Here is a 23,264-nt window from a genome sequence, read left to right as displayed (position 1 = left end):
ATGGCCAAATGGGCTATTGAATTAGGTGAGCATGAGATAAGCTTCTCACCAAGAAGTGTGGTAAAAGCGCAAGTCCTAGCAGATTATTTGGCTGAAACAGCCGGAGATATCGAAGTCTTGCATGAATCAAAAGAAATACCACCTCCGCCCGAGCAGCTGTGGGAAATGCACACAGATGGGGCTTGTGGTCCAGAAGGCCCAGGGGCAGGAATAGTCCTGAAAAGTCCAGAAGGAGAAGAATATACCTTCGCGCTGCGTTTTAGCTTCCCTGTAACAAACAATGAAGCTGAGTATGAAGCGTTGTTATCTGAAATGCGGGTAGCAAAATATTTGGAGGTAAAAGAGCTGTTAGTATATGTTGATTCACATCTAGTTGCAAACCAATTCAATGGGATATTTGAAGCACATGATGAATCGATGCAAAAGTATCTGAAACTTGTGCAAGAGCTTGTGGTAGACTTTGATTTATTCCAGATAACTCAGGTTTCAAGAACATTAAATAAAAAGGCAGATGTTTAACGACCCGTCAAAGTACACTTGACGACCATCGTTATCTTGGTCCCACAGCTTGATCATAACTCTAAATGAATTTGATAAATAACCTTATATTCTTTATTTAAAAATGATTTCCTATAAAGGAAACCTACCAAAATATGTAAGTTTAGAAAAACCTTACATAAATACTTATTCAAAAGTTGACCAAAACAAAGTAAGCAACACCCACAATTTAATGTATCAAAATAGAATGCAAGTTAATGTTTAACAAAAACTGCCATCATAAATATGCAGACTCTATAAGCACAGCGGAAGCAATCAATCATGAACCTGAGAATAAAACATGCGAGTATCTGTCAATAAAAATGTTGAGTGAATTATAGGTTTAATATTGCAAACAATATTTAATTTAAACCGTAAAAAATTTATGTTTGAAAACATAAAGCCTTATTTTGGACCACAAAAATTATATGCTCGAAAACATATAAAACATTATTCCATTAACCCGTGAGCCACCTGGTAACCACTTAACCAATTCCACCCTTACCAAACACAATATACACTGAACGTGTGTATCTTCAAATAATTACGAAGTACTAATACATTCCGTCTACAAAAATTGCTAGCGCGACTAGCACGAAATGGGGTTGTCAAACCCGATAGATCTATCCATAGGATTCACGTTCACCAGTAGAAAACAGCGATTACAGTTACTAGACTAGGAAATATTTTCGTTCAACTCACAATGAATAACTTAAACCAACTTCCACTTGTGTCCAATAAAAATAAAATAAAATGCATGTATTCTCATCCCAAAAGATATAAAATAGAAAAATGGGACTATAACTCACCTTAACGTAAACGAAGTAACCACACGAAAACGTGAACCGCAAATGATAAAGTGATCAAGAATGATCACAACGCCGACCTATAAATAAGCAGGTCGATATAAATAACTATCTTAGGTCAAGTCTTAGTATGATAGCTATAGTATTTGTTGCAAATAAGCATAGAACAACACTCGGTATGTTTCGGTATGATCAGAACAGCGTATAATGATAATGCTAAAAACGAACATATATTTCATAGCATTATTCCTCAAGAAAAACAAGCTTTTAGTTGCAATTGTCCTATTTACAAGTGATATTCGTTTAAATAAAAAAGGTGAAGACAAAAGACAGATTCGACGAATTGAAGACGCAAACGACCAAAAAGCTCAAAAGTACAAAATACAATCAATGAGGTTCCAATTATTGATAAGAAACTTCTCAAAATTACAAGAGTACAAGATTCAAAACGAAAAGTACAAGATATTAAATTGTACGCAAGGACGTTCAAAAATCCGAAACCGGGACCAGAGTCAACTCTCAACGCTCGATGCAACGGACTAAAAATTACAAGTCAACTATGCATATGAATATAATATAATATATAATTAATTCTTAAAATTAATATATATATTATATTATATTTAAATAATCGTCGGCAGAAGAAAACAACTAAAAGTGGCTCTCCCCAGCTGGCCATGCGATCGCATGGCCTGGAAGGCATAAATCCATGCGATCGCATGAGCCCCTTTTCCAGATCACAGGCCTATAAAAATCGAGCTTTGGTGCACCATTTTTCCATCCATAATATCAATCTCTCTATCTATATACGTAGTATATATTTATATTTATATTTTAATTTTAATTTTAATTCTAATAATAAGGGTATGTTAGCGAATGTTGTAAGGGTGTAAGTCGAAATTCTGTCCGTGTAACGCTACGCTATTTTTAATCATTGTAAGTTATGTTCAACCTTTTTAATTTAATGTCTCGTAGCTAAGTTATTATTATGCTTATTTAATCCGAAGTAATCATGATGTTGGGCTAAAAATATTAAAATTGGGTAATTGGGCTTTGTACCATAATTGGGGTTTGGACAAAAGAACGACACTTGTGGAAATTAGACTATGGGCTATTAATAGGGCTTTATATTTGTTTAACTAAATGATAGTTTGTTAATGTTAATATAAAGATTTACAATTGGACGTCCCTATAAATAACCATATACACTCGATCGGACACGATGGGCGGGGTATTTATATGTACGAATAATCGTTCATTTAACCGGACACGGGAATGGATTAATAGCCACTAGAATTATTAAAACAGGGGTGAAATTATGTACAAGGACACTTGGCATAATTGATAACAAAGAATTAAAACCTTGGGTTACACTCAGTCGACATCCTGGTGTAATTATTAAACAAAGTATTAAAATCTTGTTACAGTTGAAGTCCCCAATTAGTTGGAATATTTAAACTTCGGGTATAAGGATAATTTGACGAGGACACTCGCACTTTATATTTATGACTGATGGACTGTTATGGACAAAAACCAGACGGACATATTAAATAATCCAGGACAAAGGACAATTAACCCATGGGCATAAAACTAAAATCAACACGTCAAACATCATGATTACGGAAAGTTTAAATAAGCATAATTCTTTTATTTCATATTTAATTTCCTTTATTTTATATTTAATTGCACTTCTAATTATCGTACTTTTATTTATTGTTATTATATTTAATTGAAACTTTAATTATCGTACTTTTTAATTATCGCAAGTTTATTTTATCGCACTTTTATTTATCGCAATTTCATTATCGTTATTTACTTTATGCTTTAAATTAAGTCTTTTATTTATTTACTATTTTACATTTTGTTTTAACTGCGACTAAAGTTTTAAAATCGACAAACCGGTCATTATACGGTAAAAACCCCCTTTAAAATAATAATATTACTTATATATATATATATATATATATATATATATATATATATATATATATATATATATATATATATATATATATATATATATATTCGTATTTTTATAAATTAAACTAATATAGCGTTAAGCTTTGATTAAAAGATTTTCCCTGTGGAACGAACCGGACTTACTAAAAACTACACTACTGTACGATTAGGTACACTGCCTATAAGTGTTGTAGCAAGGTTTAAGTATATCCATTCTATAAATAAATAAATATCTTGTGTAAAATTGTATCGTATTTAATAGTATTTCCTGCTAAAATTTAATAGTATTTTATACCCCTTAGCTTTAACCATCAAGTATTTTTGGCGCCGCTGCCGGGGAACCATCTAGCTTAAAAGCCGGAAGCGCAACGCTAATATAAAAAAAATTTACGCTTTTGTAAAAATACGTTTTAATATATTCGAAAATATAAAAAGAAAACAATAATATAAATATTTTTAAGAGTTTGTTAAATATTTAAGTTCTATAAAAGTTTATTTATCTTTATTTTATAAAAATATAAGTTTTATTTAATTTATATAAATATATTACATAGATATATAAAACAGAAAATTCAACACATCAAAAAAAAAAAACACTCGAGTCCGGTACTGTAGCAGCCCACTCTGTGGCCCGAAACCCTAGCCCATGCGATCGCATGGCTGGATAACTTAGGACTCATACGATCGCATGAGCCCGTCTGACACGCCACAGTTGACTGAGTACTGCATTAATTATGGTTTATAATAATTATTATTATATTTAAACCCTAATTAGGTTAGATTAGTTAAATATTTAATTTAGTTATTTATTTAATTTGTATTTTTAAGTTTAATTAGTTTTATAAAATATAAAATTAATAGTTTTATAAAATAAATAATATAAAAATAATATTTTTATAAAAATTGTACTTTTTACAACTTTTAGTATATTTTTATATTTTATCCCTTTTTAATTGTTTTAGCGTAACTTTTGTAATTTTTGCTCGTATTTATTTTTAATTCATAGTTTTTGCCATAGTTATTTTTATTTCTAGATTTTTAGGCTTTGCCGTAAAATCCCTTAAGTGCTTTTTCTTTAGACTAAGATTTAAGTGCTTTAGAATTCTGCGATGTTTTTTTTAAGTTTTAATACCTTTTTTGAGATATTGTCATTTGGGATATAGTTTTTCCTGTAAGCTTTAATATTTTTAGACACCATTTACCTATGTATCAATTATCATTCCAATTAGTAATCTCAATTTGCGATTATAATTTTATGTTAGTGATAGTAATAAGGTTGGGTTAGTCGAGTTTTTTTTAAGTTTTATAGTCATTTTTTTTTCTTTCTTATTTTTCGACGCCTTTTATTTTTCGATCTTTTCTTTTTCGACCTTTTTCGACGCGCTCTTTTTCTTTCTTATTTCTCGTCATTCTAGTTTTCAGGACTTAGAATTTTTTCTACTTCTTATCTATACTTCTTAAAATTACGAAAATTTATTTTAAGTGGTTAAATTGATAGACATCAAAATTTTCTGGTTCGTAGTAATAGTTGGATTTGTACGTGGACCGGGTTATTGGAGCCAAACAGTCCTCAATTATATTGAGACCAAACGAATCCTGCCCCTCTGCTGCATCTTTTGGCTATTCGAAACGTGGGCAAAATCAGAAAAGTCTATTAATTGGATAACTTATATAATTTTTTCTTTCCTATTAAAAACTAATAGGATATTCAGTGAATACACCGAGCAAGACGTTCATCACCTTTTGTACGTTCACCACCTGTAACTAGATCAAGACATCTAGCAAATATTATCGCCGTTGATTTTCCTTTAGAATCATCATCCAGTCGACCAAGTACTCCAATTCAAATTTCCGATAATCCATTTTTGAACTCGACCTCACAATTGAGAATCCGGATAATATTCAGGGACAATTCATAGATCCTGAACCATTAAATTTTCCTCCGGAACCACCAATCATTCAAACAGAGATTGTTGAGGAACGAACCATTAAATCAGAATCCTCTAGTGATTCGGATTCAACAAATTCAATCATGGAAAATCTGGAACCTTTAAGTATGGAAGACCGAATGAGAGCTAAACGCACTGGCCAAGGTCATGCAATTACTCATCCAGACATTAATGCGCCAGATTATGAAATCAAAGGACAAATTCTACATATGGTGACTAATCAATGCCAATTTAGTGGTGCGCCGAAGGAAGATCCAAATGAACATCTTCGTACCTTTAATAGGTTCTGCACACTATTTAAAATAAGAGAAGTTGAGGATGAACAGATATATCTCATGTTATTTTCCTGGACTTTAAAGGGAGAAGCCAAAGATTGGTTGGAATCGTTACCTGAAGGGGCGATCGATACATGGGACGTTTTAGTTGAAAATTTTCTTAAACAATTCTTTCCGACATCTAAAGTCGTAAGACTTCAAGGAAAAATTGTTACGTTCACACAGAAGCCAAATGAAACTCTATATGAGGCGTGGACAAGATTTGGAAAGTTATTAAGAGGATGTCCGCAACATGGTTTAGATACCTGTCAAATAGTACAAATATTCTACCAAGGATGCGACATCACGACAAGGAAAGACATAGATATTGCAGCTGGTGGTTCCATTATGAAGAAAACCGAAACTGATGCTTACAAAATTATTGATAACACTACTTTCCACTCACATGAGTGGCACCAAGAAAAAGATATCATTAGATCATCTAAAGCAGCTAGAGCCGATTCTAGCCATGACTTAGATTCCATTTCTGCAAAGATAGATGCTGTCGAGAGACGAATGAAAAAGATGACTAAAGATATCCACTCAATACGAATTAGTTGTGAGCAGTGTGGAGGACCACATTTGACAAAAGATTGTCTTAGTATTGAATTAACAATGGAACAAAGAGAGAATATTTCATACATAAACCAAAGGCCTGGAAATAATTATCAGAATAATTATCAACCGCCAAGACCGATTTACAATCAAAATCAGAATTATAACCGAAATATTCCATACAACAACCAACAAGGTCCTAACAATCAACAAGTATCCAATAATACTTACAATCAGCAAAGACCTAATTTTTAAAACAAACCACCACAAACCGATGATAAAAAGCCGAATTTAGAAGATATGATGACGAAGCTAGTTAAAACTCAAACGCAGTTTTTCACATCTCAAAAACAAACCAATGAACAAAATGCTCAAGCATTTAGAAATCAACAAGCTTCTATTCAATATTTGGAACAAGAAGTAAGTAACCTAGCAAGGTTAATAGGTGAAAGAAAACCGGGAAGTCTACCTAGTGATACAAATGCTAACCCCTGGAATGAAACAGGTAAAGCCATTACCACAAGAAGTGGTACAACACTTAAACCACCTGAAAAACCTGTAACTTCTGATGAAGCTATTCCTACTCCACAAGAACCACAACCTGAACAAGATAAGGAAAAAGAACCGGTAGTTGAAAAGGTTAATGAAGATAACACAGCTAAGGATAAACCTTATGTTAAACCATACCAACCACCACTTCCTTACCCAAGTAAAATGAAAAAAGAGAAACTTGAAGCCGAGCAATCCAAATTCTTGGATATGTTTAAACAGATAAATGTAAATCTTCCTTTCATTGATGTGATTTCAGGAATGCCTAGATATGCTAAATTTTTGAAAGATCTAATCTCGAATAGAAAGAAAATGGAAGAACTCTCGGCTGTTACTATGAATGCTAATTGTTCAGCAGTGCTGTTGAATAAGATACCAGAAAAACTATCTGATCCAGGAAGTTTCACAATTCCATATTTTCTGGGTAGTCTTAGTTCAATAGAAGCATTGGCAGACTTAGGTGCTAGTATAAATTTAATGCCGTTTTCACTATACACTAAAGTAGACCTTGGAGAATTGAAACCAACAAGAATAAGCATACAACTAGCCGATCGATCAATAAAATATCCTAGAGGGATAATGGATAATATGCTAGTTAAAGTTGGTACTTTAGTATTTCCAGTAGATTTTGTTGTTCTGGACATGGAAGAAGATTCTCAAGTTCCTCTCATATTAGGAAGACCATTCTTAAACACGGCTAAAGCAATGATAGACGTGTTCAGTAAGAAATTGACCCTAAGTATAGAGGACGAGAGTGTTACCTTTTCAGTTGATAGAGCAATGCAACAACCGCAATCTGCAGATGATACATGTTATTATATTCAAACTATAGATTCACATGCAGAATTGTTAGAAGAATTTCCAGAATTACAAGGAATAGGAGAATGTTCTTTAGGAGAAGGAACTAAACAAATTGATGAAGTTGAAATGTTAGCTACACTTATAGCTAATGGATATGAACCAACAACAGAAGAAATTCAAATGCTAAAAGAAGAAGACAGATATCGATATAAATCATCGATAGAAGAACCTCCGAAATTAGAGTTAAAGCTACTTCCAAACCATTGGGAATACGCTTATTTACATGGTGAATCTGAATTACCTGTAATAATATTGTCTTCTCTTACTGAAAATGAGAAATCACAACTCATTTCTGTGTTGAAAGCTCATAAACCAGCCATTGCATGGAAGATTCATGATATTAAAGGAATAAGTCCTTCGTATTGCACACATAAAATCCTTATGGAAGAAGGTCATAAAATGTATGTGCAACGCCAATGAAGACTAAATCCGAATATGCAAGATGTAGTTAAAAAAGAAATTATTAAACTGCTAGATGCAGGTTTAATTTATCCAATCTCTGATAGTCCATGGGTAAGCCCAGTTCAATGCGTGCCTAAGAAGGGTGGCATGACTGTCATTACAAATGAAAAAATGAGCTTATTCCTACAAGGACTGTAACAGGATGGCGTGTATGTATTGATTATAGAAAATTAAATGACGCCACCAGAAAAGATCACTTTCCTTTACCTTTCATTGATCAAATGTTGGAAAGATTAGCCGGAAATAGTTATTATTGTTTTCTTGATGGATTTTCCGGATACTTTCAAATTCCAATAGCACCCGAAGATCAAGAGAAAACCACATTCACGTGCCCTTATGGTACTTTTGCTTACAAACGCATGCCATTTGGACTTTGCAACGCCCCTGCAACCTTTCAAAGGTGCATGATGGCGATTTTTCACGACATGATAGAAGAATGCATGGAAGTTTTCATGGATGACTTTTTAGTCTTCAGTGATACATTTGAATCATGTCTAGTTAATCTGGAACGAATGCTTATTAGATGCGAACAATCAAATCTAGTACTTAATTGGGAGAAATGCCATTTCATGGTTAAAGAAGGCATCGTTCTTGGACATAAAATTTCAAAAGAAGGAATTAAAGTGGATAGAGCTAAAGTAGATGTAATTGCTAAACTTCCACATCCCACCAATGTTAGAGGAGTTAGGAGTTTTCTAGGGCATGCCGGTTTTTACCGACGTTTCATAAAAGATTTTTCTAAAATTGCCACTCCTATGAATAAACTCCTAGAAAAGGATGCTCCATTCATCTTTTCAGATGAATGTATCAAATCTTTTAATATTCTTAAAGAGAAACTCACTAATGCGCCGATCATGATAACACCAAATTGGAATCTACCGTTTGAACTAATGTGCGATGCAAGTGATTTTGCAATGGGAGCCGTTTTAGGACAAAGGATTGAAAAACGATTTCAACCTATATATTATGCTAGTAAGACGTTACAAGGAGCACAAACAAATTATACAACTACTGAAAAAGAACTCCTTGCTATTGTCTTTTCTTTTGACAAATTTCGTTCATATCTCGTTCTAGCAAAAACGGTGGTCTATACCGACCATTATGCTCTTAGATACCTATTTTCGAAACAAGATGCCAAACCAAGATTAATCCGTTGGATCTTACTCTTACAAGAATTTGATATTGAAATCCGAGATAAAAGAGGAGCAGAAAATCTCGCCGCTAATCATCTTTCTCGTCTTGAAAATCCTGAATTAGAAGTTCTAAATGAATCAGCCATACAAGACAACTTTCCTAATGAATATCTATTGAAGATAGATTATAATGAAATACCATGGTTTGCAGACTATGCAAACTACTTAGTATGTGGATTCCTTGAAAAAGGATTATCGTACCAAAAATGAAAGAAATTCTTCAGTGATATAAAACACTATTTTTGGGAAGATCCACATCTGTTTAAAAGTTGTCCCGATGGAATAATACGCCGATGTGTATTCGGAGATGAAGCTAGTAAAATTTTAAACCATTGTCACATAGGACCAACAGGAGGGCACTATTGGGCCTCAACTAACAGCAAGAAAAGTTTATGATGCTGGATTCTATTGGCCTACAATTTACAAAGACGCACACCTTCTTTGCAAATCCTGTGATGCTTGTCAAAGGGCCGGAAAAATAAGTCAACGTGATGAAATGCCACAAAATGTCATCCAAGTATGTGAAGTATTTGACATTTGGGGTATTAACTTTATGGGTCCATATCCAAAATCTCATAATAATCTCTATATTCTCGTAGCCATTGATTATGTATCTAAATGGGCGGAAGCACAAGCTCTCCCAACTAACGATGCACGAGTTGTAGTCAACTTTTTAAAACGTCTTTTTGCAAGGTTTGGAACACCGAAAGCTTTAATAAGTGATCGGGGTACTCATTTCTGTAATAATCAACTTGAGATAGTTCTCAAAAGATATGGAGTAACTCATAAAATCTCCACCGCATATCATCCACAAACAAGTGGACAAGTTGAAAATACCAACCGAGCTTTAAAACGTATTCTAGAGAAAACCGTAGGATCAAATCCGAAGGAATGGTCCATTAAATTGGAGGATGCACTCTGGGCTTTTAGAACAGCCTACAAAACTCCAATTGGAACCACACCTTTTAAACTCGTCTACGGAAAAGCATGTCATCTTCCAGTAGAAATTGAACACAAAGCATTTTGGGCTTTGAAGACATGTAATCTTGATTTATATGAAGCTGGACGTCTACGATTAAGTCAACTAAACGAATTAGAAGAATTAAGACATGAAGCATACGAAAATTCGTTAGTCTATAAAGAAAGAACGAAGAAATGGCATGATAAAAGAATCAGAAGTTCAAAAGAATTTAAAGAAGGAGACAGAGTTCTTCTTTTCAATTCACGATTCAAGCTATTTCCTGGAAAATTGAAATCAAGATGGTCTGAACCATTCATAGTCAAAAGAGTTTTCCCATACGGAACGATAAAATTAATAAATTCAAATGGAATTGAATTTAAAGTTAATGGTCACAGAGTTAAACATTACATAGATAGTCCGATGGAAGTCGACAACGAAGTTAATCACAATTTCGATACCACAGCTAACTAAGTGTGAGGAGAATCAAGTCTTTTAAGGATTTTATGTATTTCTGTTAGAGTTAGATTATCTGTTTTCGTGTAGTTCTCGAAAATGGAACCCGAATGGTCTTTCCCTAGCAGACCCTAAAGAACTAGTCTTCTCCCCCCATTCTGAATTTTTATTTTTTTTAGAAAATGAAGACTGCCTGTTAACTAAACCATGGTCTAATGCTACACGCTTTGATCACTAAACGTAATAATGACACACTTCCGAGTGAAATAGTATCAGTAATCAGAGAAAGATTGGACGGAGTAAGAAAAGAATCTAGATGCGAAGATAATAAGTTACAATTTGGTAAAGGAAAATCAAAATCCGCAGCGAAAAGAAGAGCACGACACCTTGAAAGATGTCACAAATGCGGAAAATGGTCACATGGAGGTAAATGTTCAAATAATCAAACCTATTCAAATACCGAATTTGTTACTTTATGCAGAGACGGACCGTTCATATGTTTAGAAAAAAACACTGAATGCTCGAGGTTACGCCTATGTAGCTATGGAAAACCAATTAAACCGACTATCTTATGAATGAGATAGATCATATAACTAAGAATACTATCTCACAGGTAAGTCTGTACAGTTTTTATTTTTTTTATTTTTATTTTTAACCTTTTGATAATAAACGCTAATTTGTTCGCTATAAAGTATTAAATTGGTATTGAATAAAATTAGGTTTGGCGACCGAAATTATTGATATCATACAAAAATTTATTACATCACTGCGAAATTTAACGTTTATTCTTAAGGTATAAATATCTTTAATCAATCAACCCAAAATATTTCAAAAATTCGTCATGAGTTAAATTAGGTCATGGAACTGAAATTACTTTACCAAAAAGAGGGGCGCATATTTTTGATAATATTTGATTGATTAAAGTGGGATAAAAACCAAAAAGATTTTTAATTTTATTTTTTTTACCATGTTTTTAAAATTAATATATAAATATTAAATTAATATTTTGAACTTTGTAAAATCAATATATTTAAAATTGTAAATATTTGAAAAATTAATCTTTTTAATATAATTTTGTATGTATAAAAACAAAAATATAATATAAGTTTGGTGTGAATTTTTAATTTTATGCATATTTTAAATTTAAGTTTGGTGTGAATTTAAAAACAAAAATTTACTTTATTTCGCTAAGTTAAAAATATGATTTTTAAAATTCGTCGTGAGTTGAAGACTAGGTCGTTGAACCGAAATTGCTTTACCCGAGGGAGGGACGAGAACTTTTATTATCATTATTTTTAATCTTATTGAATTAAAGTATGCCAAAAATATTAAAAAATCCAAAAATCTTTACTTTTAAAACCGCGCTTTGATTTGACAAATTTTAAAAATTTTGTTGAGGGACAGACTAGGACATCGATCCGAAACGCCCTCATCCTAAAAAGAAACAAATTTCTAAAATTTTATTAATTTTATGTTTTATAAAGTATAAGGTTTTATTTATTAAAAAAAAAGGGGCAAAACACTGTAGCCGGCACCCCATGCGATCGCATGGGGTTTGTACTTGGAACCCATGCGATCGCATGGGGACCAAATGCAGGTCAGACTCAAAACTCCCAGCGGGTCTGTCTTCTCCACACAACACACACACAAACTCGAACCAACCCCAAAATCACCTCAAAAATTCGCAATTTTCCACCGTAATTCGTCATTTTTCTTGCTCTAATCATGCCTAGATTCTCATTCTTCAGCAAAATGGTAAAAATTACACTCATAAACTCATAAATTTGCTAGTTTTTGTGATAAATTCCAATTTTTTACCTAATGCAATTTTGTTAATTTCTAGTGTAATTAGTTTTAAATTGTTAGTATTTTATGCATGTATAACCTAGATTGATGCTATTTAACATGATTTGAAGCCAAAAACTTCAAAAATTTTAGAAATCTAGGGTTTGTGTTCTTGAGCAATTTGGGGCTTTTTGATATAAACAGGTTATGGCCAATTTTTGTCATGAATTATTGCTAAATTGAGTAGTGTAACATGTTTAGATAGTTAAATGATCCAAACATTGATCCTAAACATGATTTTTGGAGATTAAAGTGGACTTTTTAAGTCCAAAATTCATGAACTTGATTAATTTGATTTATTTGCCATTTGAGACTTGTTTAATTATTAGTAATGAATATGTTGACATGTTATTTGAGTTAAAAGCTTATGAACTTTGTATACATTCTCATATTTGCTTATTTGAAAAGTGTAGAATTGTGAAAAATTGTGAAAATGTGTATAAGTTTAATTTTGATTTAACATGTTATAGTGATTGTTTTAAGTTGTTATTTTGCTAACACTAATGCATATTTGGATGCACAAATTTTGTGTTTAATGTGTTTTGCAGAAAGCCGATACTGGAGGTTCAGGAGCATCATCATCTAGACGACCAGCACCAGAACCAGAACCAGAAATGCAACACGAACAAGAACCACAACAGGAACAACAACAACAGCCTGATCAGCACGTACCTTATTATGATCTAGTACAGTTTGTTGATGAATTCATAGTATTCCTAATGAGGCCGCCAGTAAAATTCCCAACGATTCCTGAGCACACTCTGCATCCTAATCTGAGATTTGATAGGAGATGGAGAGATTACGAGACATATCAAAGGAACAAATTCAAATTGGTAACAAAAAATGTAGAGGTGCCAAGGGTAATCGATTGGGCCCCTTTGGAAACGGTCCATCTAGCTGACCGTGTTAGACAGCTTTTAGTTCAAAGGTATGGCAGTTCTTCTTTTACAGATTGGGAACGTCTTTTCACCATTCGTAGACCTGTATATAAGGAATGGTGTGTTGAGTTGATGAGTACTGTATCACTTGATACAAATATAGTTAGAATAGAAGATAGAAGATTTCTTAGGTTTATCCTTGGCGGTAGGATGTACAGAATGTCCATGCTGGACATGGCCAGGGCCTTACAGATATATACTCCTGGTGAGTTGCTATTACCCGATTGTACAAATTTGATTCATTATGGTGAAAGGGTAGATAGTAACTTTGACGCTGACGCCATTTGGAGGCGTATGTCACATTTTGATGTTTTTACACGAGCAGGAGGACACTCCTATACACATATTGACAGAGCCGTGCTTCGTATTATTCATAGATTTTTGGCTAACTCGATTACACAGAGAGGTCATAATAAAGAAAAAATTACCTTACATGATTTATTCTACCTAAAGTGTATTCGGGATCCTAGAAGCTTTGTCAATATCCCTTACTGTATTGCTTTTTATTTATCTAAAATGGTAGAGGGAATGCAGGACGGGAGTATAATAGGAGGAGGTATTTTCGTTACTCTCATTGGAGAGTATTTAGGTGTTGATAGGAACCAAGGGGGTCCATTATAGCTTTGTAGAGAACAGGTTGAGCCCTTAGGATTGAAAGTTTATGTGGGTGCTAAGGTATTGAAAAGTAGACGTAACCAGGCAGTACCCTATGAGGGATCTCATCCTCAGGTAGAGAGAGGCTCAGACGAGGAAATGGAGGAGGCGGAAGACATTAGGGATGTCTTTCGAGATGCTATTCTTGACATCCACGTTCGTATAGATGAGGAAGCAATGACGAACGCGGCCAGACATAGTATGTATGAGCAGTGGAACTCCGAGCGAGTATACGAGGATTATAGGCGACGCCAACACGATAGCTGGTTAGTTCATCAGCACCAAATCATGAGCCAGCTATCATATCAGGTACCAAATAATTACGTACCTACTCGACCTGCTCATTTTCCGCCACACAGCCCCGATATCCAACCACCCTTTAACCGGTATGACTATAATCAAGCCTATCAAAACACCTATAACCAACAATGGAACCCACCTGACGATATGAACTGGAACCCATATCCAGACTGATTTAGTTCCATTTGGTTATTTATATGATTTTTATGTTTTTATCTTTTTACTTATTCATGTTTAAACTTATGTTATTGAATATACTTATGTAATCTTTATCATTTTTATTATTATTGTGTACTAATATTTCACATTTAGGATTTGAAAGTGGGATATTAAGTCCCATTTCAAATTGCCATGCATGTTTATATTTGTATGTATGTATATGGTAAATTGTACAAAACAGGGTAAAACAGCGCATTTTCAAAGACTGGCATTAAGTTCAGCAAAAGCTACTAATTTTGACGACAAGATAAATGTGATGTAACAACAGACGGAATGGACAAATGATATGTACCATTTATCATTCAGCAAACAAACGCCAATATGTTTGGAAACTTTAGTAAAATTTAATCATTTCTACGCTAATCACCCTCAATAATTTAAATTGTTACTGATTTCTTGCAAATGAGGGCATTGCACGATCTTAAGTGTGGGAAGGGGTTAAATTCTTTCGGATTTTTTAAATTTGTTTACTTTAAACACTTGGTTACCATTAGAAATACTAGTAAAATAGTAGTTGTATTAGAAATCTAGTGCTCTCTGATAATAAAGAACAGCCCTAGTCTTATATACTGAATACCCAATTCTAGTAAAATTTTTCAAAATTTTCAATTAAATGAACTTAAAATCATGTTTATACATATTTATGAACGATAAAACTAGGTGTTAACACCGAAATTATTGTTACCTCGGAAAGGACATAAATTAAGAAACAAACCAAAATGTTAAAATTCATTTAAAATGGAATAGAGGACAATAAAAAGGAAAATAAAAGCCAAGTGTGGGAAATTTTCACCGAGTTATTCAAAATACATATCACATATTTTTGTACAAATAATTGAAAATACTTTTGTTTTGGACGATAATTAACTGTTTTACCCGATGAAAGAAAAGAAGAGATGGTTCTACACGATGAATCAATTCCATCGTTAAAAGGAACTAAAGTCTTTCGAAAAAGACACGCGCTTCTTGATTTAGGTCATGAAGTTTTCGTCCAGACCAGCTGTAGGTTGATGAAAAATCTAGAAAAGTCATCTCTAAAATCAGCAGGAAATCCACGGACCTCAGCATAAAACAGAGTCGCCAAGTGGTCAGATTTATCCTAACCATGAGAAGGATTTATCTCGTACAATAGGGGGCACCGTGCATATTAGCTTGATAAGACTAATAAATCAGATCCTCAGAAAGGATAATCTCCTTAAAAGATCAAAAATCAGCTTTTAAGCCTGATATTACTCAATCCTAGAGATTGACCTTAAAGATTGAGAATTCAAACTCATGGAATTCAATGATATCTAAACTCGAGCTTGAACGAGAAAATATTTTGATCAAATTATAAACGGATTTATTTTCTGAAAACCCATTTTTAATGCGTTCGTTACCATTGAACATAAAATCCTAGGAATTCACCTGGAATTCATTAGGTCATCTGAACCAAATCGGGTGTCAACCGTAAGAACGGTGGTTGCATAGCATGGTCGAAGACAGGACCTTGTGCCAGACCGAAAAATCATAAGGGTGAGCTTTACTATTACTCCTACAAAGGATAGTAATTGCGTCCGACACGTTATAGACCATAATTAAAAGCATGTCAGGGGACATTACCTTAACAGTTGCTTGTTCAACGCTTTCCTTTATAACCGGACGGTAGTTTACCGAAAGGTAATATACGGAGCAAGTATACTGGATGTGTTGCTTTCCTAATACAAGGTTAGCAAGTTGGTGACACAAAACCACAAGTTTTGAGCTAAAATTTTCAAATCTGAAACCCACCAAGCCCACAAAAATATTTTACAAACACCGGTGAAGGGTTATTCCGAAAAACTTATCTAGGGTAAAAACTAGATTTAATTTTCAAAAGATCAAATGTTTTCATAAAGATCCAATTTCCTTAATAGATCTAAATTTTATAGTCATGTGGGACTGTAAACCACATCGTTACTACCATTGTTTATACCGCCGTAAAGAAATCACTGATGTACAAAGTGTGAAGAATAAAGAAGTGATTCTAGTATTTCAAGACTATATTGCTTGAGGACAAGCAACGCTCAAGTGTGGGAATATTTGATAATGCTAAAAACGAACATATATTTCATAGCATTATTCCTCAAGAAAGACAAGCTTTTAGTTGCAATTGTCCTATTTACAAGTGATATTCGTTTAAATAATAAAAGGTGAAGACAAAAGACAGATTCGACGAATTGAAGACGCAAACGACCAAAAAGCTCAAAAGTACAAAATACAATCAATGAGGTTCCAATTATTGATAAGAAACGTCTCAAAATTACAAGAGTACAAGATTCAAAACGAAAAGTACAAGATATTAAATTGTACGCAAGGACGTTCGAAAATCCGGAACCGGGACTAGAGTCAACTCTCAACGCTCGACGCAACGGACTAAAATTTACAAGTCAACTATGCTTATGAATATAATATAATATATAATTAATTCTTAAAATTAATATATATATTATATTATATTTAAATAAACGTCGGCAGAAGAAAACAACCAAAAGTGGCTCTCCCCAGCTGGCCATGCGATCGCATGGCCTGGAAGGCATAAATCCATGCGATCGCATGAGCCCCTTTTCCAGATCACGGGCCTATAAAAATCGAGCTTTGGTGAACCATTTTTCCATCCATAATATCAATCTCTCTATCTATATACGTAGTATATATTTATATTTTAATTTTAATTTTAATTTTAATTCTAATAATAAGGGTATGTTAGCGAATGTTGTAAGGGTGTAAGTCGAAATTATGTCCGTGTAACGCTACGCTATTTTTAATCATTGTAAGTTATGTTCAACCTTTTTAATTTAATGTCTCGTAGCTAAGTTATTATTATGCTTATTTAATCCGAAGTAATCATGATGTTGGGCTAAAAATATTAAAATTGGGTAATTGGGCTTTGTACCATAATTGGGGTTTGGACAAAAGAACGACACTTGTGAAAATTAGACTATGGGCTATTAATAGGGCTTTATATTTGTTTAACTAAATGATAGTTTGTTAATGTTAATATAAAGATTTACAATTGGACGTCCCTATAAATAACCATATACACTCGATCGGACACGATGGGCGGGGTATTTATATGTACGAATAATCGTTCATTTAACCGGACACGGGAATGGATTAATAGCCACTAGAATTATTAAAACAGGGGTGAAATTATGTACAAGGACACTTGGCATAATTGATAACAAAGTATTAAAACCTTGGGTTACACTCAGTCGACATCCTGGTGTAATTATTAAACAAAGTATTAAAATCTTGTTACAGTTTAAGTCCCCAATTAGTTGGAATATTTAAACTTCGGGTATAAGGATAATTTGACGAGGACACTCGCACTTTATATTTATGACTGATGGACTGTTATGGACAAAAACCAGACGGACATATTAAATAATCCAGGACAAAGGACAATTAACCCATGGGCATAAAACTAAAATCAACACGTCAAACATCATGATTACGGAAAGTTTAAATAAGCATAATTCTTTTATTTCATATTTAATTTCCTTTATTTTATATTTAATTACACTTCTAATTATCGCACTTTTATTTATTGTTATTATATTTAATTGCAATTTTAATTATCGTACTTTTTAATTATCGCAAGTTTATTTTATCGCACTTTTATTTATCGCAATTTCATTATCGTTATTTACTTTACGCTTTAAATTAAGTCTTTTATTTATTTACTATTTTACATTTTGTTTTAACTGCGACTAAAGTTTTAAAATCGACAAACCGGTCATTAAACGGTAAAAACCCCCCTTTAAAATAATAATATTACTTATATATATATATATATATATATATATATATATATATATATATATATATATATATATATATATATATATATATATATATATATATATATATTCGTATTTTTATAAATTAAACTAATATAGCGTTAAGCTTTGATTAAAAGATTTTTCCTGTGGAACGAACCGGACTTACTAAAAACTACACTACTGTACGATTAGGTACACTGCCTATAAGTGTTGTAGCAAGGTTTAAGTATATCCATTCTATAAATAAATAAATATCTTGTGTAAAATTGTATCGTATTTAATAGTATTTCCTGCTAAAATTTAATAGTATTTTATACCCCTTAGCTTTAACCATCATATAACACGTACTTTCTATTTTTAGAAAGTTTCTATTTTTAGCAGGTTTCCATTTTTGAAAAGTTTCTATTTTGGGAAAGTTTCTATTGTATTCTCATCCCAAAAGATATAAAATAGAAAAATGAAACTATAACTCACCTTAACGTAAACGAAGTAACCACACGAAAACGTGAACCGCAAATGATAAAGTGATCAAGAATGATCACAACGCCCACCTATAAATAAGCAGGTCGATATAAATAACTATCTTAGGTCAAGTCTTAGTATGATAGCTATAGTATTTGTTGCAAATAAGCATAGAACAACACTCGGTATGTTTCGGTATGATCAGGACAGCGTATAACACGTACTTTCTATTTTTAGAAAGTTTCTATTTTTAGCAGGTTTCCATTTTTGAAAAGTTTCTATTTTTGGAAAGTTTCTATTTTTAGAAAGTTTCTACTTTTGGAAAGTTTCTATTTTTGAAAAGTTTTTAACTTAGGAAAGTTTCCTTAATTAGAAAGTCAACAAAAGTCAACCGAAAGTCAAAGTCAACCGAAAGTCAACTCAAAAGTCAACCTTGGTCAAACTTAGTCAACATTAGATTTTAAAGTATAAATTATGTTAATAATATAAGTTATAATGTTATTTAAAGTCATATATGTATAATCATGTCATATCATAAGTTTAATTAAATTAAATTGAATTTATAAAGTTAACATAAGTTTAAATGATATAATTAATATCACATAAGTATTTAATTAATTAATTAAATATTATTCATAACATAAAGTACTAATAATTAATAATGAACTATAAATTATATCATAAGTATTATTAATCAATAATTAATTATTAATCGTATTATAAGTTTTTAATTATAATTATTAAACCATAAATATTTAATAATTAAATTACAATCAAATAATAACTAAGCCTTATAATAATTAAATAATTTTATTAATCCTTATTATAAGTCCTGATATAATAATCTCATAACATGAGTTTAATACTTATCATAAGTATTTTTCATTAATAATAAAAGTATTATTAATCATAAGTTTAATTAAAAGTATAATTAAATCATAAGTAATTAATAAATGATATTATATATATATATCATAAGTCTTAATTAAAAATACTTACTTTTATATCATAAGTAATTTAATAATAATGAAATTCATTATTTATATCATAAGTTCAAATTTTATAACCATAAGTTTAATTAAAAGTTCGTCGGGTCATAACTTGAGCCCCGAGTGTCGGTTTTCGACGAATTTTATATATATATCCTCGTCTAACCAACCATCCCGACACCTTAGAACACTCAAGAACACCCTAATATCAGTTCATGGGGTCGTGAAGAACAGCCATGAACCAAACTTTTCTTTAATCCGTTTCAAAACTTGTTTTAGCCATTCCGGGTGATCCGTAGCTCGGATTTCGATGACCCGAACATGAATGTTCATCCAATCATCAACCCTAATCAAATGATACACCCTAAAGACTCCAATTATAGCCACAAAGTAGGACCAAACCTGGTCTTACAAGATATCACATTTCAATCTCATCAAAACCCTAAATCATGCATATTTTATGATCCGTAACTCGAACTGCCATGAATCCAAAGCCTAAAATTATTCTCTTGATGAGGGGAACTCATTTATATACTTTAATTAACCAAAATCATGAGTTAAATATACTAATTTTAACAATATAGCTGCTGTCCACAATTTGATCAACTGAAAACATGCGTAATCGGGTATTTCTAAGCATAATAACAACAATACAACAACATACAAGTACTATAGAATTAATATAAGATCAAAATCAATAAAAAAATAGATAAAAATGAAAAATCTAGGGTTCATGTTTATACCCAACGAGAAATCAAGAAGAAGAAGCTTATAGATCGCGAAATTGAGAATCCGATTATGTCACTAGTCTTGCAAAATGATGAAGAATTGTGTGAGGATTGATGGTGGCTGACTTTTGAAGATGGGAGGCTATAAATTTCGTTCAACAAGAAGGGAGGAAAGGAATTTTATTAGGTTTTGGGAAAATGAAAAGGTTAAAGACCTAATCTCATCCAAAAGTATAAAAATTTACGCTTTAACCCCTCTAATGAGAATGGCCGGTTTTTTAGAGTTGAAATCAGCTATTTAACAATATTAAATTGTAGCCCATCAAATTATGAAAGTCTAGGCTTTTGAACCAACTCATTTTGAGTCCGAATGAGCGAAATATGTTAAAAACAGTGAAGCGGTTAATTTTCTTAACAGTGTACTAGGAATAGCACATAAATACATAAATTATTACAAATAATAATTATGAACATAGTATGCTATAGAAATGTAATTAGATAGGTCGAGATACATAAAAGTCATAGCTAACGTTTCTCGATTCGCAACCCAAGGCGGAAAACACCGCTGAGCGATTTAAATTTCCGGAGGAATAACGTACTCGCGAAAAATAAAATATATAGAAATACTAGATATAATCATATGATATAAAAATATCATAATTAAAATAATTTGGATTCAAAAGTCTCAAAATTCTGACCGTTGGTATGAAAATCGAAATGATTCGCCGGATAGAAATCCACGACACGTAGAAACGTACAACTTTAAATACGAATACAAATATTCATATAACACATAATAAATAATATATTATTACTAAAATAATAATATAAGTCATAGAAATGACGTGGCACGAATAACTATTAACGGACGTTAAATAATAAACGGTAAAAGATAACGGAAAAAGTAGGGTCGTGAGACGCTCAGTAAGCTTGTCGCCTTAACATTCAACCATTTTAAGAAAGAAATTTGGGTTGAGGAAGTGAAAGTAAAATCCATTGATACAGACAGTGTATCCGCTGCAGTTGAAGAAGGCAAGCAGAGTTGGATGACACCGATAATGGAATTTCTGAATAAAGGTACATTGCCAATAGATTTAACAGAAGCAAGAAAGATTAAAATGAAAGCATTGATGTATTTATTAGACAAAGGAATTCTATACAAAAAGTATTTCTTGGGACCCCATTTGCGGTGTCTTAATCCAACTCAAGCAGAGTCAATCATACGGGAAGTGCATGAGGGAATGTGCGCTTTGCACTCAGGGCACAAAACAGTTGCATCCAAAATAATGCGGCTCAGATACTATTGGCCGTCAATGTACAGAGATTCCGCGAAGGTAATACGCAAATGTTAGTCGTGTTAGCTGCACGCACCGGTAAGTAAAGCTCCACGACATCTAATGATACCGGTCGCATCTCCATGGCCATTCTATAAATGAGCCATTGATATAGTGGGGCCATTCCCCGCAGGACCAGGAGGTGTTAAGTTCTTGGTAGTGGCCATTGATTATTTTACAAAGTGGGTAGAAGCCAAACCGTTGAAAACAATTTCGGGCAAACAAATCCGAAATTTTGTGTGGGAAAACATCGTCTGTCAGTTTGGAATACCAAACGAATTAGTAAGTGACAATGGTACACAATTTGAAGGTAACCCATTCAGTGATTGGTGCCAAGAGCTAAATATAAAGCAAACATTCACGTCAGTTGTTCATCCCCAGGCAAACGGCCAGTGCGAAGTAACAAATCGGGATATCGTGTTAGGTATCAAAGCAAGACTTAGATTGTGTCGGAAGGGTTGGATAGATGAACTGCCAAATGTACTGTGGGCACGCCGCACAACCCCAAAAGGCACGACTAATGAAACACCTTTCAGTTTGGTGTGCGGGTCCGAGGCTATAATACCAGCGGAAATAAACGTGCCAACTATGCGCATAGCTTCCTTCGATGAAAGTAGCAATAGCGAAGACTGGGTGAAAATCTAAATTTAGTTGAAGAGCGCAGGGAAATGGCGGCTATAAAAGAAGCAATCAACAAGCAAAGAATCGCAAGCTACTATAATAAACGCGTACAACCATTATCTTTCTAGCTGGATGATTTGGTATGGCGAAAGAATGAAGCAAGCAGAGCTGAGGATACGGGTAAACTCGGACCAAAATGGGAAGGACCATATAAGGTTATTGGCGTAAGTGATACAGGGGCGTATCGGTTAGCAAGTTTAGATGGAAAAGCAATAAAACGCACCTAGCATGCATAAACACTTAAACGGTGCTACATATGAAAAACAACAGAGGGATTGATCACCCCAAACAACTGTTTAAAGTTTCTATTATGTAATTTTTATTTTCCATTGTTGTTCAAAATAAGATGTTTGAAATAAATTGAATCATGCAATTTAAGCCAATAACTTGTGTATTTTTACAATTGTTGATTGCATGCCCCTTAGCTACACAGGGACACCCTCCGAGTCTCAAATGCCATAGTTTAGTTTGGTTACTAATACTATTTTTAATGGTGACAGTAGTAAAACATTGGATTATTTCAAACGCTTGTACACCGCGCAAGACGGAGACTTGCACAGTCTAGACTATAAAATACAAGTTTGGTTTACTTGTTTAAATAACCCAGACATTGGCGTGGCCGGAAGACTCTTGAGTATAGATATTGGTTTGTCAATAGTACGGGTAAATTACATTGGGTTGTATACGCGTACACACTTATAAAATTTTTATA

The 23,264-nt window shown here is 32.9% G+C and overlaps 1 protein-coding gene across 1 annotated transcript; it reads left to right on the top strand.

The window, feature by feature from the left end:
- LOC139849786 (uncharacterized) lies at positions 1 to 22,779 on the top strand. The gene is made up of 3 exons (XM_071839410.1): positions 1 to 483; positions 21,446 to 21,871; positions 22,621 to 22,779. The coding sequence occupies exons 1-3, from the start codon at positions 1 to 3 to the stop codon at positions 22,777 to 22,779; spliced, it is 1,068 nt and encodes a 355-aa protein (XP_071695511.1).
- The last annotated feature ends 485 nt before the right edge of the window (positions 22,780 to 23,264 follow it).

Source organism: Rutidosis leptorrhynchoides, chromosome 5, assembly GCF_046630445.1.
Source record: "Rutidosis leptorrhynchoides isolate AG116_Rl617_1_P2 chromosome 5, CSIRO_AGI_Rlap_v1, whole genome shotgun sequence".
Lineage (NCBI taxonomy): Eukaryota > Viridiplantae > Streptophyta > Magnoliopsida > Asterales > Asteraceae > Rutidosis > Rutidosis leptorrhynchoides.
The sequence above is the reverse complement of the archived record's forward strand: the minus strand, read 5'-3'. Positions and strand labels throughout refer to the sequence as shown.

Coding starts and splice junctions, on each gene's coding strand:
- LOC139849786 (XM_071839410.1), top strand. CDS start 1: ATGGCCAAATGGGCTATTGAATTAGGTGAGCATGAGATAAGCTTCTCA. Junction 484..21,445: donor ATTTATTCCAGATAACTCAG/GTTTCAAGAACA, acceptor CGGAAAAAGTAG/GGTCGTGAGACGCTCAGTAA. Junction 21,872..22,620: donor TGTACAGAGATTCCGCGAAG/GTAATACGCAAA, acceptor TTATCTTTCTAG/CTGGATGATTTGGTATGGCG.